Source organism: Aphanomyces invadans (genome assembly GCF_000520115.1).
Source record: "Aphanomyces invadans strain NJM9701 unplaced genomic scaffold supercont1.16, whole genome shotgun sequence".
NCBI lineage: Eukaryota > Oomycota > Saprolegniomycetes > Saprolegniales > Verrucalvaceae > Aphanomyces > Aphanomyces invadans.
In genome coordinates this window covers 996,956-1,010,792 of record NW_008580161.1, presented here as the reverse complement: position 1 = coordinate 1,010,792, position 13,837 = coordinate 996,956, and the positions used below count along the sequence as shown (strand labels likewise).

Genomic DNA, 13,837 nt, shown 5'->3' with positions numbered 1-13,837 from the left:
GTCCGGCTTGTGGACGCGCCGCGGAACGACTCCTGGATCGTTTGCTTCGTTGGCGTGCCTTCCATGCTTTGCAAAAATGGAGGTTACAACAGTAGATCTGGTTGTCGACTATTTGTCCAATCACATTGCGTACATGTTACATGTTAACGATATGTTGCCGCCGCGACAAGCTCCTCGTCCAATCACAAATCGATTTTTTCAATCGACGAATCAAACTCCGATACAGTGTCGGTCATCCAACCGACGATTCAGGGATTGTCGGTTTAGTGTCGCGTGTGAATTATATGTATGGATAACATTGGAAATCCGACACTTTCATCCGACAATGATGTGATTGGTCGATACGTCAGCCAATGACATTTTATGGAGCACTTTGAGAATTTCAACAGGTTGTTCCACGTTGCCGTCCTTGGCCCGTGGCAAGCCCGACGCGGGGATCTCTTGGTACTTGGGGTCGGTCATCTTCAACCGAGCAGGCAAGTTAAGCCACAGCTGGAGCCCGATGGCGGGGGCGTCGCGGCTCGCCGGCATCTCGGCATGGACGATGCCTCGCCCGGGGCATAACCACTGCAGGTCCCCCGGCGCCAGCTCGCCCTTGTGCCCACAAAAGTATTCGAGCAGAATTATCCCAGGCGAGTGCGGAAGCAAGTACGTGATCGTTTCAAACCCGTGGTGGGAGTGGTCGGGGAATCCCCCCGATATCGCCACGTGGAACTCGTCCAGCATCAGGAACGGGTCCAGTCGCCGGAGCATGGGGTGTCCGATGGATCGGCGGACTTGGCAGAGGATTAGTACATTTCAACGAACAGTTAATCCTTTGCATTTCTATCAATGAGATTGAGCAAACCTGTTAGTCCTTCCCATTTCCACCAATCACATTCATCATATGTGCTATGTAAATTGTTATGTTGCCAAACGACAAATTGATCGCCCAATCAAAACGGTTCAAAGACATTTAGTCCAATCATATCTCAATAGCATGTCGGTTCTCCAATACCCTTCCAGAAATTTGTCGGATACATGTCGTATGCCACCAACATGTGTCCTTCACAGAGATATGAAACGTTTCATATCGTCATGAATAAAAATATAGATAAATTTTCGCAAAGAAAATGATCGGCCAATCACATTCTAGAAATTGAAAATTCTCAGGCTGACCAATGAAAATGTGTCAAGTCAGTTAAACGGCTCTGGATTGGCTGCAAGGAGGACTTGCTCAATCGAGGTATCGCTGGCTCGACGCCTGTCCAAACCATGCTCACAGCACGGAGGCAGCAACGCCCAGCAGCGCGAGATGCCAAGCAATCCCTTCGCATGGTGGCCTATCGAGAGCAGAAGAAGAAGGAGATGGCAGAACTGAAAGACAACATTCGGAAGCTGGAGAGGATTCGGTCGTTTTTACACACTACGACACTTGCACGACCTTCCAGATCTGGCAGCCTACTGTTGCCATGGCACGAAGTCGCCAAGGCACTTGCGGACCTCAGACACCTCTCCGAGTCGCAGAACCAAGCATTGAGGTCGCAGCTGAAGCATCATGAGGCTCTCGTTAGTGAAATGTATAACTGGGCTGCATCATTTCACATCAAGGTAGAGCTCATGTCTCGAGAGCCATGCATTTGATCGTGGATTCTCACTCAGAATTGCCCGGACCCAAAGCGGACATCGTGGAGGCATGTGACTCTCTTACAAGACCCAGCGTTGCGAAAACTGGGCAAGGAGTGGATCACGGAGCACATGTACCACAACACGGACACAATCTTCCGCCAGCATGGATTTCCACCTCTGCACTCGTCCAAGCACCTCCTCCAAGACTTCAATTTCACCTTTGACAATGATGAAGGGTACCATTTCACTACGAGGCACATGACGCGGTTGCCTGGGTCGGTCAACTCGTTCTTGGACCACTACAAATCGACGTTGCTACAATTCCAAAGCTGCATTCTGGATTACGATCCTTCCATGACAACTGTGAGATGTTCCGACGCGCTTCTTGATATGACCCAAACATATTCTTGTAGACAGTGGAAGATGGCGCGACCATCCAGTACACTCTTGTCACTCCTCGCCACGAATACGTGAATTTGCTCTGCGCAACGTACCGCACGATGAACCGGGTCGTGTTTGTGGGGAGGCAAATTGAAGACGACGAGGCGTACGGCGCTTGCAAAACCACTCGCCAGCGAACGCGCATGTTTTGGTACGTCCACCACGCAGACGTGTTTGGTCACGAGTGTTTCGTCAGGTGCGACTTGCACACTCTCGAGGACGGGTCGAACGTCGGCCGTGGTCTGTGGATTCAAACCCAGAGTTTTACAAAGGAAGGGGGTGTCGTCCCTTTGGAGAGAGACGCGGCTGAGTACGACATCGACCTGACGACGTGCCCACCCCACCTTTGGGAAGCCACGTTTCCATCCATGTTTGTCGACGCCGTGCTACAAAATGCACGCAGCGTCGCGGACCGTCGCCACTTGTTGACATAAAGCACCCAGCGCTAAATTATTGTTCCGGAGTGGATTTTTGCACGTTTTTCGAATTGCAGCGACATTTTTCAGAATTCTGCCGAATTCGCTGCTGGCGTCCGAGATATGGAAGGTTCTGTCGAATTTTGGCGATTCGTTTTTGCAGGCGTCGGACAGCCAGGGTCACATGAGCATATGGCTTTTTCTCCATCCTTAGATTATCTCGGCGAGTGGAGTGGTTTTAACGTCAAGATATTTACGTCCACTCCTCCACTTCGCCAGACACTAGAGTGCCCGTGCCATCATGCCCCGTATCAACACAGACAGCGTGGTCCAGTGAATCCAACAAGATTCCATGGCAGCGCGGCCGGATTCTTCTCACGGGGTCGCTTCAAAGTACTCGGAGTATAGAACAAAGTATGGAATCATGGTTTCTTTCTGTCACCGCTGATTGGGCGCTTCGTTTGGATGGCTGGCGCGTCAAGGGCCAAAATATCTGGCGCAGATGGGTGGCTGGTGTTGCATTGCCAGTATAACAATGTTATAATTCTTCGCAACAACATCAACAACCACACGTCCCCTGCCAGGTAAAAATTTCTCGGCATTGGTTGTCCCGCCTTGGGAGTTGAAAAGGCACAAGATTTGCCTACATCGCGGTTGAAATCGTGTCGTTGGAATATCCAACCTCTCGCACGTTGTCGAAAACACTCGTTCCTCCAGCATCCGCAAAACTGCTCCTTGTGGCTCTCGGAGGCTGCAATGATTTTCCATGTGGCAATCTCCTGCGTCACGGTGACTTGGAAGGCAACTGTGCGCCGTGGCGTGTGTGGTTGAGATGCCGCCAGCGGCAACTGGAGTCGTCCAGCTGGTGTGGCATGGCCGTCAAATGCCAAAGGTCGCCACGGCAGGGTATATATAACCTCGTAACAATGCTTTAACGCATAACAAAAGTTACGTTATACACACCACCGAAGCGTAATACGGTTTGGTCATCCATTACTGCCTGTGCAACCTAATAAACGTGTACAGCTTGACTTTGACGTGGTCTAAAACGCAGGTATTTCACCTGGTTTGACCCAAAATACGCCTTGGCCGTTTCGAAGCAAGACGTTTAAACGTATAGACAGCCCCGACCAATCACACCCCGCCGTCGCCCCACAATATGGAACTTCGTCCACAATCGAAATCCAATCTTATCGGACAAGGCCGCCGCCGCCTCGCCGCCGCTCCCTCCAACGTTCCTAGCCGTCCCTTCCTTCAACATGAGCGCCACGTTCGACATTGTATTGCGATCCTCCGATTTACTCGGCTGCGTGTTCGAGTACCAGGGTGGGTTCCATGAAGACATGTTGCCCTTCCAACACATTGTCCCTGCCATCCAGTCGACGACAGACGGGCAGTTCACAATCCAAGAGCAAGATTTTGACGCTCTGCATGTTATCCTCGCTCCATGGTACAAGACACATGACATCTCACGCGTCGCCAAACTGTGGGCGGATCTCCCGTTGCTGCAAGAGAGCATCGTGATCCACGCCTGCATGTATGGCTATGTCGACGTCCTTGCTTTTCTCCACAGCCGCTCCATGTTGCTGCCAGAACGATGGAGTACTAAAATGGCAATGGACGTTGCAGCTCGCAATGGTCATGTCGACGTGTTGGCCTTTCTGCACCCTCTCCTCCCCGAAGGTGCCTGCACCGTGAAAGCCATGAACTGGGCAGCCAAGTTCAACCACCTCCACGTGTTGAAGTGGCTGCACACTCACAGCACAGCCGGAGCCACCGCGATGGCGATGAACTACGCCGCCGAAGGTGGGCATTTGGAGGTTGTGAAGTGGTTGCACATGCATCGCCACGACGGGTGTACAACCGACGCCATGGATGACGCAGCTACGAACGGCCACTTGGACGTGGTGAAGTTTTTGCACGAGCATCGCACGGAAGGCTGCACATCCGACGCGATCGACGGCGCGGCCGCGGAAGGCCACTTGCATGTGGTCGAGTGGCTGCACGCTAACCGCAGCGAAGGATGCACCGAGGATGCCATGGACGAGGCGAGTGAGGCAGGACACTTAAAAGTTGTGCAGTTTCTGCACCACAACCGCAGCGAAGGGTGCACAGAAGACGCGCTCAACGACGCTGCAAAGGAAGGACATTTGGACGTGGTGAAGTTTCTTCTGGCCCATCGACACGAATGTGAGGTTGATGAGGCCATGGACTGCGCCAAACAGGCGAAGCGGCGGCATGTTGTCACATACTTGCGAGAGTACTTGGCGACTTGTTAATATGTAATGGGGATTTCGATATCTATTCGCACGATCCGTCTTCCTTCTGCCTACTGGCCATGCAGCAACTTCCATCGTTCGAGTCGCCAAGCTCCATGTGCCGCGCGTACATCCATGGTGGCAGCCCGCGTACCAAGTGCATTCAATCCAACGGGGATGCGCTAGCGATCATGGGCTCGGCCACCTTGGCACCAAGTGTCGCAAGGAGCACTGTGCACATGACAGCGGTGAAGCTCCATCGTCATAGGATATGATGGCTATCCCCAGAATGGATTGGTTCTGTGGGGAAGTTTGACAGTTACGCGCACATTCGAAAGTTGATCGGCTCGGAGTCAACGTCGCTGATAATGGAAGAATCGAGCGGAATCTCAAGGGTCGTGAGCTTTTTGAAAGGAGAACGACGGCGTGGGTGATGCCTTTGACGCGAAAGAATCAAGGCATTGAAGCCAATCCAGATACATCCACCTCACGCGCCCCGCCTCCTATGCCCACGTGACATGTACGGACTGCGCACATTCACTGTTGTCCCATATTAAACGTTCCCGCACTCGACGAAGGTGCGTTCACCAGTGTGTCGTCGTCGCACTACCTCATTTTGCGGCCCTGTCTTGTTGCTCGTCCTTACTTTCACGTTGGTCGTCGAGTGCCGGTATGGTCGCGCAAACTCCAGCTGCGTCGGCCTGTGTACTTCCCAACAGCGTCGCTCTATGCGCCATCCATCCACATCATGGAATTGCAAAGCTCCACCTCCGCCGTTGGACAAGGAGAACTCCGACTAAGTCCAACGAGAGCCACTGCAACTAGGCAACATGCCGTACAAGAGCGACGTACACATCTTCTCCGACCACCTGTCCTGCCGATGTGCTCTGGCAGCACGTGCTGGAACACCTCGTTTCATATCGTCGAGATTAAGGGCAACCCGTGAGTCGGCTGGGGGAACGACCTTATCCCGCCATAGTACGCGTGCAATGAACCCACCATTCGCGACAAAGCCGTCAAGGCAGCGATGCATTGAGGCCACGTAGCGAGCGATCCTTCATCAGCCGTTGTGTGGGAGTGCCGCCACAGACCCATCTCATACCTTATCTGCGATAAGTTGAATAATCAAAAATTGGTTAATTTATCGATAGATGCAAAAATCGAAAATTATCTTTTACGATTACGAGTCGAATTCACCGGATCAGCTCTCTGTTGCTTTAAAAACAATCAAAACGAATTGATTGGATAAAATATTGTATCACTGCGTTTTTATTGGCTGTTGAAGAATGGAATGAGTTGAGAACGATCAACATTCCGCAATTCAAAACCACCGATATCTCAACATTGAAACTCACCTGTCGACAAGTCGCCGCCGCCTCCTGCTGTCGCCATGATAGCGAACCTGGGCTTGCCTCCGAAGCAAAGCCCTCTCCATCGATCGTACTCGAGTCCGGACGTTCATTTTTCGTCCCTTCACACCACACAACGACGTCCACGCTTTTCCCACCGCTCGTCGACGCTCCCCTTGTCCCCACCGTCGTCTTCGGTCCGCGACCCCCCTGTGGATGTGTTCTTAGGCGGAGTACGTTCGCGTGGCGAGTACAACGATGTACTTTATTCATGTGACTTGTGTAGAGCTGTAACCCGACAACATGGCGTCGCGATACGGCGATTCCTCGCCTTGAGGAGGCCGGCATCTCGTACTTCAACCCTCAAGTCGACGAATGGCACGAGGGTCTCATTGCTTTGGAATCGCGCGCAAAGGACACCGGTATATGCACGCAAATACCGCTAGCGTTCTAATGGATGTGCTCTAGCGACGGTCGTCTTGTTTGTTATCGACAACTGCACGCGGGCAATTGTGAGCATGAACGAAGCAGCCGAGTTCATGTGCTGCGGACGTCGCGTTCTTCTCGTCGTACAAGACATGCCGCTGCATGAGGACGTCATTTTGGAAGGATCACGTTTGTCGTCGTTGGAGATAGCCGACCTCAACGACGCCCGAGCTTGTTTGCGGCACTTCACCAAGGACTACCCCCAGACGACGCTGTGCGCTTCCGTGGAAGAGGCTGTGGACATCTTGACGTCGCAGCTTCAATTGCAACTAGAGGACCGTCCGTCCAGTCCCTTCTCGCTACGTTCCAATCGACTTCGCAAGCGGTCGTCGGTCATTCTGAGCCAGATGAAGCGAAAACCCGATCGATTCCTTCAGCGGTCGTGCTCGTCCAGCTCGATCATCGAGTACGACGACGGTGGGAGCTCTGACGACGACTCCGTCCCGAACGACACGACCACGGTCAAGAAGGTGTACCTAGGGGGCAACATAACCAACACGAACTGGCGCGCGACGCAAGCGATTCCGCGGCTCCAAGCTGCTGGTCTTCCGTACTACAGCCCCCTCGGCGACTTCCACTACATCCCGACAGCACATGGACGAGAAGAGCGCAAGATGGACAAACACATGAAAATCAAGGCGGGGTTGGTGCTCATGGTTATCCCCAATACATGCCGCAGCATTGCGGCCATGATCGATACGATAGCACTTGTGTGCAGCGGTCGCGCCGTCATGCTGGTCGTCGAGCCCATGACGGAAGGCATGATCGTCGAAGACGGAAGCGCTGTGTATGGTAGGGAGTTCAAAGACCTGATGCGGGCAAGACTGTATTTGGAGGAGACGGCAGCGCGCCACGACATTTGTACATTCGACTCGGTCGCGGACGCGATCGACGCAATTGTGTCCAAAGCATCGTCGTCGGCGGCGCACGCGCGAAACCTTTAGCGAAGTTGCTGCCGAGAACACATATCGAGTAACTAGAATGCAGGACATCTTGTGTCGCAAGGCATACCCACGGAGAATCCTTGCTGTCCCTGGCTAGCATGGCCATCTCACATGTGGCCAAGGTTAAGGCTGCGGGCAGAGCGCATGCGGGCATGGATACTGGAAATGTTCTTCGAGGAGCACGGCGATCCCCAGATCGCGGCACCCAACTCCTCGTCGCCGTTCCGCACAGCCCAAAAACTGCCTCACTTGCCACAACACTTTCGTTGCAAAGGATGGACTCGTGCATGAAAGAGTTGAAAAGCTCGGCAGCTGCAGCGCACGCGACTTAGTCCCAACCTTGAGTTTAAGCCAGCCGAATCTGTTGCATGGAGGCCCACCCATCGTACACCATCGCTATGTGTGATGTAATCGGTGGCAATCACCATTACCACTGTGTTGTGCGACACCACCGACGCGAATGAGGACGCCGCCGGGGCCAATACACAAAGTCGATGGCGCGATTTCTTTCGCACAAAGTCTGGCGACGGTGCTGCCGCTAACGATACGGTTTTCGGAGGAAGCGGCGATGGGAAACCAAGTCGAGGACCTCCGAGGCGGTGACAAGCCTCGTAGGCAAGAAGTGGCATGTTGGCGCTTCGTGGTCACACTATGGCGGTTCGTCCAGGGTGGAGGTGCCCTCAAGCGATGCGGCCATCGGGGCGGATGCTTTTTCACGACTCATCGAAACAAGAATACGACAACACAAGATGGCGCCATGTCACAATAGTTTAAGTGTTGGAGTATGCCGATTGCTTCAAGGGTCGCAAAGGTTACGTGGTTAGTTCGACACAACAGTGCCAATGAGGGCGACGCCGCCTTTGCCAGTGGGGGTTTCGACGTCCAGCACGCCTTGGATGGGTCCAGGGGCGGCAAAGGTTATGATCAGGGTGACGGTGGCTCGCAGGCCGGGGGCCAATTTCGCCTTGTCTTTGTCATATTCAGCCTACGGAACGACGTTCAATGAGATATCATACGTTGTCCTTGGGTCCCCGCACCACGGCCTGGAGGCACTCGACGCCGCCGCTCTTGACTGTCAGAGATCGAATGCGGAACCGCTCTTGTTTCGTCCCGACGTTGTGCACTTTGACGGGAAAGTGATAGGTCTGTTTGGCTGTGACCATGTGGAAGTTGACGATGCTCGGTTCGATGTCGACGACGGAGAATGTCGCTGTTGTTTTGTCGGAGGCATCTGCATGGTGTCCAAAGGGGGACGGCTTTGGCGAAGCCACCGGCGAGTGCGGCCAATGCAGTGTGTCCTTATAATCGGATGAGTACGGTCGAGTGTGCGGCGAGTGGGACTTGGGGGAAGATGGCGTGGCTAACGTAAGGCCATCGGACGTGCTAGGTCGCCGTGTGAGTTGCTGCTGCGCCAGGGCGTATTTGGGGATCCTGGCTTTGGCGAACGAGTGCTGGGCTACAGGGCGCGGCGAGTACAGATGCTGCCGTACCAGCGCTGCAAAGGACGCATCTTCCGACAAATCGACATGACGCCCGACGGCTGCCTTTTCTTTGAACGGACTCCCGAGTATTCGTTGGGACAGCGCGGGCAACGTAATGGTTGCTCGAGGCACGGACGTCGAGTTACTCTGGACGAGAGTGTAGTGGCCTCGATCCGTGAGCATCCAAACACCGTCGCCCGTTTCTTTCCTGCATAAACAATTCGGTGATGGACCCAGTACGACTCGAATGTGGACGGACCAGAGGGGTTCGTGATGGGTGGCCACGGACACGCGGACGTCATGAGAGTCCATGTGGAACTGCGGTGGGCGTCGATTCAACGTCCCAAACCGCTTCGAGTATTCCTTCTTGAAGTCGTGGATGTTTTGGGCGTTGTGGCGCAAGATGAAGTCGTCTTGCCGCGGTTTTGGCAGCGATCGACAGCTGTATTCCCGTCGGGGGGTGTATGGCCCATAGTCCTGAAGCACCTCGAGCATGAGGCGGCCCTTTTCATCCAGAACGTTGCGATTGCTTGGCGTTTTCGGCGGCGACGAAGACGGCTTTCCTGGGGGCTTGACCGTCGAAGTACACCGTCGGGTTGACATGGGTTTGTCTGCCAGTGGCCGGTGCAACTTGGCCCGAGACAGCGGGGACGCCGACGGACACTCTTCGATGCGCAGGTCGAGCTGTGACTCGGACAACGTGCTCCGCTCCATCCACAAGGGCACGCACGCCGTGAATGGTATTTTTATCGTAGTGTAACGGGAACCCAAAAAATGGCTCTCGAGGGTTTACCGAGCCAGCGGGGGAAGCACAAGAAAAACCGCAAGGCCATTGCGGATTCACATGAATAGCTAGGCGCGCAAAAATGTTATTATCTCGATCATGTCAAACAAGCAGCAACAGCATCGAAAGATGGGTTCGCGCATGCAGGACGATGCACCAACACGATGTGAATAGCTGCGTCATGTTTTATGCCGTGGATGGATCTGTGGAATAGTTGAGAATTGACGCCACAGGAGCGAGATGTTCGTTCTTGGGACCTCGAACCGATCGAATAGGCGAGGGGGTTTCGAGGTTGCATCCGAACACTGTATCAACTTGACCTGGATTTTATTTAACTCTTGAAGTACTGACAATATATAGGATCCGCGAATTCGAAACTAGCCCAACAACACAAGCAACGGATCGGATGGTCTATTTGGATCGTTTTGTCAGTGAATGGGGCTCACATTTTGGCGCACTCGGATTTCTAGATAGTTGTATACATTCCATGATCCCATGTACCGATGCATCGGAGATTTCAGGCGATTTGCCATGGGGAAAGCCGAAGTCGAGAGGCAAACATGTAAGGTTCAACTTATAGAGCCATGACGTTTAACTATAAAACGTCGTCACCATGCTCCATTTGTGTGGAGTCGACTCGAACATCGTTCAACTCAAGAGTTATCATCAAGACAATATCCTTTAATGTCTTACACGCATATCGACAGCGCAACGGCGCCGCATTGCAATTCACGCGGAGCCAACGGTTCGATCAACACTGGACTACTGCGTGAACTGAGATGGCCGAGACATTGTTGGCATCCCCGTCGGTTGTCATGCCAATGGCGGCTAAGCCAGGTGGCGAGAACGTTGTTCCTTTGGAGAGCCAACTTCCACAGAATCTCAAGTGCATGTCCAGGGAAGATATGTGTTCTACGCAATTACATGGCACAAGACAGGATCACAGGAAGCTATGTGAGCCATTCATATTCATGTAGGGAATACGTATGGCAAGTTGCCTCATATATTACTCTTGAATCAACTACTAAAACCTCACAGCCTTTTGCCGCGACCTTTCAGTCGCAACAGGTTATGAGCCCAACAGACATGTTCAAGACAAAATCATTTACAACGTTGTTACAGGAGGACAACTGGAATTCCTGGCGTACCGGATTCAAGCGTTGCATGCTCAGCAAGAAGCTCAAGACAGTGAACGACGCCGGAGTCGCACTGGCCCACGAGCGAGATCTGGCCGTGTCCAATGACGGCAACACCTCGACACCGCAAAGGCCGACACTGAGACCACAACCTCTACGGACAATAATGATGCCTACACTTTGGGTATCATATTCACATGCTGCTCGGAATCCCAACAACAATACGTGGTCGAGGCAGATACGTATGTTAAAGCATAGTGTGCACCGGACAGGCACCACGAACTGAAGCCTCGTTTCGACAGAATGGACACCATATCCAAACACTTCAGCATGAAGTGGAACACGAAGCAAAAAAACTTACCGCAGTACCTGGAACGATACAAGGTCGTTCTCTACAAACTGAAAGCGAGCGGCGACGCCATCCATGACTGGATGGTAGTCAACCGACTCCTGGACATGCTGCCATAGCAAATGCGCGCAGTTACCCACCAAGTCCACGCCATGCCAACTGCACCAGAACCTAGCCATCGTTAAAGCACTCGTGGAAGCGAAGTATGTGTTAATGTGGCACGATGATCAAGTGCTTGTTGGGCATGGTCATGAACATGGGCATGGTCATAAACATCAAGAAGGCCAGCCAATGTCGACAGTGGGGTCAATATCCCTCAAGTAGCCAAGAGACGAGCGGCCAGGGCTATCCAGTAGCATAGAGAACTCTCGTCTAAATCAATCACTTTTGCATTGTCAACGGCTTGGTCACTTACCTATCTGGACCTTTGGAACAGTATGGAGCGCTGTGCGGTCAGGCGCGCTTATCAATCCGAGGAGTGGAAGCAACGACGACCTTGCCCTCAACACCGAGGCTCCCAAGCCTGGCAAATGCAACTGGTGCTACAGCAAAGGATACTGGGAGGAAGCGTGTCGCTCCAAGAGGCGGGGAAACCGAAGTGGGCCAAAAGCACTAAAAAATCAGAACAAGAAGGATTCGGGGAACCTTTCCATTGACGAGGAAATTTGGAGGTTCGCGGCAATCGGCGTCAGAGAAGTCTATACACTGTCAGATATGCTTCGCTTTCCACCGGTCGATCCCCGCGACCGAGTTCTCCTTGATTTTGGGGCATTGACCCACATGACTGGGGATGTATCTCGTCGGACCAACATGAGACCTTGTGGCCGGACTGTCATTGTCGCCAACGGCGGCAAAACACACGTAACCAAAATGGGGACCATGTGGGTGGCCGCCAAAACCGGCGCAACCCTTGTCATGAAGGACATTCGAGTAATTGACGCAATGCCATCAGCGCTCCTGTCGGTCACTGCCATGATGCGGCGCGACCCGAAGTTCGCCGTCACACTTGACACTCACGGCTGCAGTATCATGCATGGCACCAACCCCGTCGAAACGGCTACAGTTGACCCAAATCGAAAGGTCTACGTCTTGGACCTTGCCGCAACAACCGAGTAACGGACACCCCCCCCCCAAGAAGATCATGCCTGCACAAGAAACGTCAGCACACTTGCACCAACGCGTGGAACACGTACCCACCGCAGCAATGAACCGATGCGGCGCAATGGGACTCGGAACGCCGAAGAGACTGCATGAACTAAACGCAAAATGTGAGTGTTGTGTCAAGAACAAGATTATCAGGACCTCACCTCCTAAGAAGCGCTTACGGTCGTTCCGCCCAGGGGAGTATTGGGTGTACGACACGAATGGCCTTATGCGGACCGAGTCAGTCGGGGGATGCCGGTACTATACCGTTTACGGTGATGTCGGATCAGGCACGAAAGTTGTCTGGTTCGTCAAGTCAACGGACTCTGTCACCCAACTGGAAAACTTCACCAAGTTCAAGTCCTGTTCAAAAGTCCAGACCGGCCGCAAGATCAAGATCTTCGGATCTGACGGTGGGCCGGAGAATTCGACCAAAACTTCAACGAGGCACTGAATACCTGAAAATTCTACAACAGACAACCAATGGCAAAATGGAATGGTTGAACGAGCTCACCGTTCCATCATGGAAATGGCAATGGCAATGATGTCCTATGCCGGCCTCACCAAGCAATGGTGGGCAGAGGCTGTGAACACTGCGGCGCCCCACGGCTCAACGGCCACCACCACTCCGATCGAGGCCTTCACGGGACACCGTGCCAGTCAGGAAAATTTCGTGTGTTTGGATCCATCGCCTACAACATTGTCTAGGAGCCTGAGAAAAGAGAGAAGCTCGCACCCAAGGCCACCAAATGCGTCATGATAGGATACGCTGAGGCCCAGAAGGCATACAAGCTAAACAACTTGGAACAACAGAAAATGGTGACCAGCGTCCTAGTCGAGTTCCGGGAAAACGAGTTCCTAGGCGTTCGTACACCTATCGACGAGTACCTAGTGAGTCATGATGACGACGACGAAGAAGAAGAATTTCCCAACAAGAGACAGTGGCCGTAAGGCCCACCCCTATCCCTGTGACAACGTCACACACCAAAGCAACACCACAAAGGCACTTCAAACCGTGTACAAGACCCTCAATACCCTCATCCTCCGTCACTTCAATGACGCCACAACCACAAATGGCATCGCGGAGCCACTTCACACCGGGCAAAAAACATTTAATACCCCTCATCACGCCCAGGACGAAGTCCCGGGAAATCTACTACCCCAATAATATGGCTGGCCTGAAGCCATCCACCTACTCTCGTCCTGACACCAGGATGACAATAGCAGGATTTGACTCCTCACCCGTTGGCATTCGCGGGATGGCCCTACGAGACAGAACAAGATTAGAGTCGCATCTAGATACTAAGACCAACATTAGATGCGGAGCAATCCTAGGCAATTAGCAAACATCATCCGCGACTTGGATGCCGCCACAATCAGTGACCGCGCTAACGTCGCCACGGAAGTCGACCTGGGCACCACCATGGCCATTGATGGCGTGG

The 13,837-nt window shown here is 53.1% G+C and overlaps 6 protein-coding genes across 8 annotated transcripts; 4 read left to right on the top strand and 2 right to left on the bottom strand.

The window, feature by feature from the left end:
* Positions 1-315: 315 nt before the first annotated feature.
* Positions 316-753, bottom strand: H310_08255 (hypothetical protein; the record flags this gene model as incomplete). Its single annotated transcript, XM_008873937.1, has 1 exon — positions 316-753. One exon carries the CDS (start codon positions 751-753, stop codon positions 316-318), a length of 438 nt encoding a protein of 145 aa, XP_008872159.1.
* Positions 754-1,179: 426 nt separating this feature from the next.
* On the top strand, positions 1,180-2,525 carry H310_08254. Of its 2 annotated transcripts, XM_008873936.1 has the most exons (4): positions 1,180-1,590; positions 1,642-1,971; positions 2,022-2,200; positions 2,246-2,525. In XM_008873936.1, the coding sequence occupies exons 1-4, from the start codon at positions 1,255-1,257 to the stop codon at positions 2,481-2,483; spliced, it is 1,083 nt and encodes a 360-aa protein (XP_008872158.1). In that variant the 5' UTR covers positions 1,180-1,254; the 3' UTR covers positions 2,484-2,525. The 2 variants fall into 2 exon arrangements, with proteins under 2 accessions (XP_008872158.1, XP_008872157.1); XM_008873935.1 differs by having other exon boundaries at positions 2,022-2,515.
* Positions 2,526-3,641: 1,116 nt separating this feature from the next.
* On the top strand, positions 3,642-4,775 carry H310_08253 (hypothetical protein). Its single transcript, XM_008873934.1, has one exon. It carries the CDS (start codon positions 3,725-3,727, stop codon positions 4,742-4,744), a length of 1,020 nt encoding a protein of 339 aa, XP_008872156.1. The 5' UTR covers positions 3,642-3,724; the 3' UTR covers positions 4,745-4,775.
* A 1,279-nt stretch (positions 4,776-6,054) lies between these two features.
* H310_08252 (hypothetical protein) lies at positions 6,055-7,576 on the top strand. Its single transcript, XM_008873933.1, has 3 exons — positions 6,055-6,305; positions 6,359-6,494; positions 6,541-7,576. Exons 1-3 carry the CDS (start codon positions 6,114-6,116, stop codon positions 7,500-7,502), a joined length of 1,290 nt encoding a protein of 429 aa, XP_008872155.1. The 5' UTR covers positions 6,055-6,113; the 3' UTR covers positions 7,503-7,576.
* Positions 7,577-8,239: 663 nt separating this feature from the next.
* On the bottom strand, positions 8,240-9,745 carry H310_08251. Of its 2 annotated transcripts, XM_008873931.1 has the most exons (3): positions 9,243-9,745; positions 8,540-9,191; positions 8,240-8,487 (listed from the first exon to the last, which is right to left on the bottom strand). In XM_008873931.1, exons 1-3 carry the CDS (start codon positions 9,695-9,697, stop codon positions 8,323-8,325), a joined length of 1,272 nt encoding a protein of 423 aa, XP_008872153.1. In that variant the 5' UTR covers positions 9,698-9,745; the 3' UTR covers positions 8,240-8,322. The 2 variants fall into 2 exon arrangements, with proteins under 2 accessions (XP_008872153.1, XP_008872154.1); XM_008873932.1 differs by having other exon boundaries at positions 8,240-9,191.
* A 2,386-nt stretch (positions 9,746-12,131) lies between these two features.
* Positions 12,132-12,368, top strand: H310_08250 (hypothetical protein; the record flags this gene model as incomplete). The annotated part of the gene is made up of 1 exon (XM_008873930.1): positions 12,132-12,368. The coding sequence occupies one exon, from the start codon at positions 12,132-12,134 to the stop codon at positions 12,366-12,368; it is 237 nt and encodes a 78-aa protein (XP_008872152.1).
* Between the last annotated feature and the right edge of the window lie 1,469 nt (positions 12,369-13,837).

What these genes read in the sequence shown, in the direction of transcription:
- H310_08254 (XM_008873935.1), top strand. Translation starts at nt 1,255, where the DNA reads ATGCTCACAGCACGGAGGCAGCAACGCCCAGCAGCGCGAGATGCCAAG. An exon ending in CTGCATCATTTCACATCAAG is followed by an intron (nt 1,591 to 1,641) that starts GTAGAGCTCATG and finishes ATTCTCACTCAG; the next exon opens with AATTGCCCGGACCCAAAGCG. An exon ending in ACGATCCTTCCATGACAACT is followed by an intron (nt 1,972 to 2,021) that starts GTGAGATGTTCC and finishes ATATTCTTGTAG; the next exon opens with ACAGTGGAAGATGGCGCGAC.
- H310_08253 (XM_008873934.1), top strand. Translation starts at nt 3,725, where the DNA reads ATGAGCGCCACGTTCGACATTGTATTGCGATCCTCCGATTTACTCGGC.
- H310_08252 (XM_008873933.1), top strand. Translation starts at nt 6,114, where the DNA reads ATGATAGCGAACCTGGGCTTGCCTCCGAAGCAAAGCCCTCTCCATCGA. An exon ending in TGGATGTGTTCTTAGGCGGA is followed by an intron (nt 6,306 to 6,358) that starts GTACGTTCGCGT and finishes TGACTTGTGTAG; the next exon opens with AGCTGTAACCCGACAACATG. An exon ending in ATCGCGCGCAAAGGACACCG is followed by an intron (nt 6,495 to 6,540) that starts GTATATGCACGC and finishes GATGTGCTCTAG; the next exon opens with CGACGGTCGTCTTGTTTGTT.
- H310_08251 (XM_008873931.1), bottom strand. Translation starts at nt 9,697, where the DNA reads ATGGAGCGGAGCACGTTGTCCGAGTCACAGCTCGACCTGCGCATCGAA. An exon ending in ACCCATCACGAACCCCTCTG is followed by an intron (nt 9,192 to 9,242) that starts GTCCGTCCACAT and finishes TTGTTTATGCAG; the next exon opens with GAAAGAAACGGGCGACGGTG. An exon ending in TCGAGTGCCTCCAGGCCGTG is followed by an intron (nt 8,488 to 8,539) that starts GTGCGGGGACCC and finishes GTCGTTCCGTAG; the next exon opens with GCTGAATATGACAAAGACAA.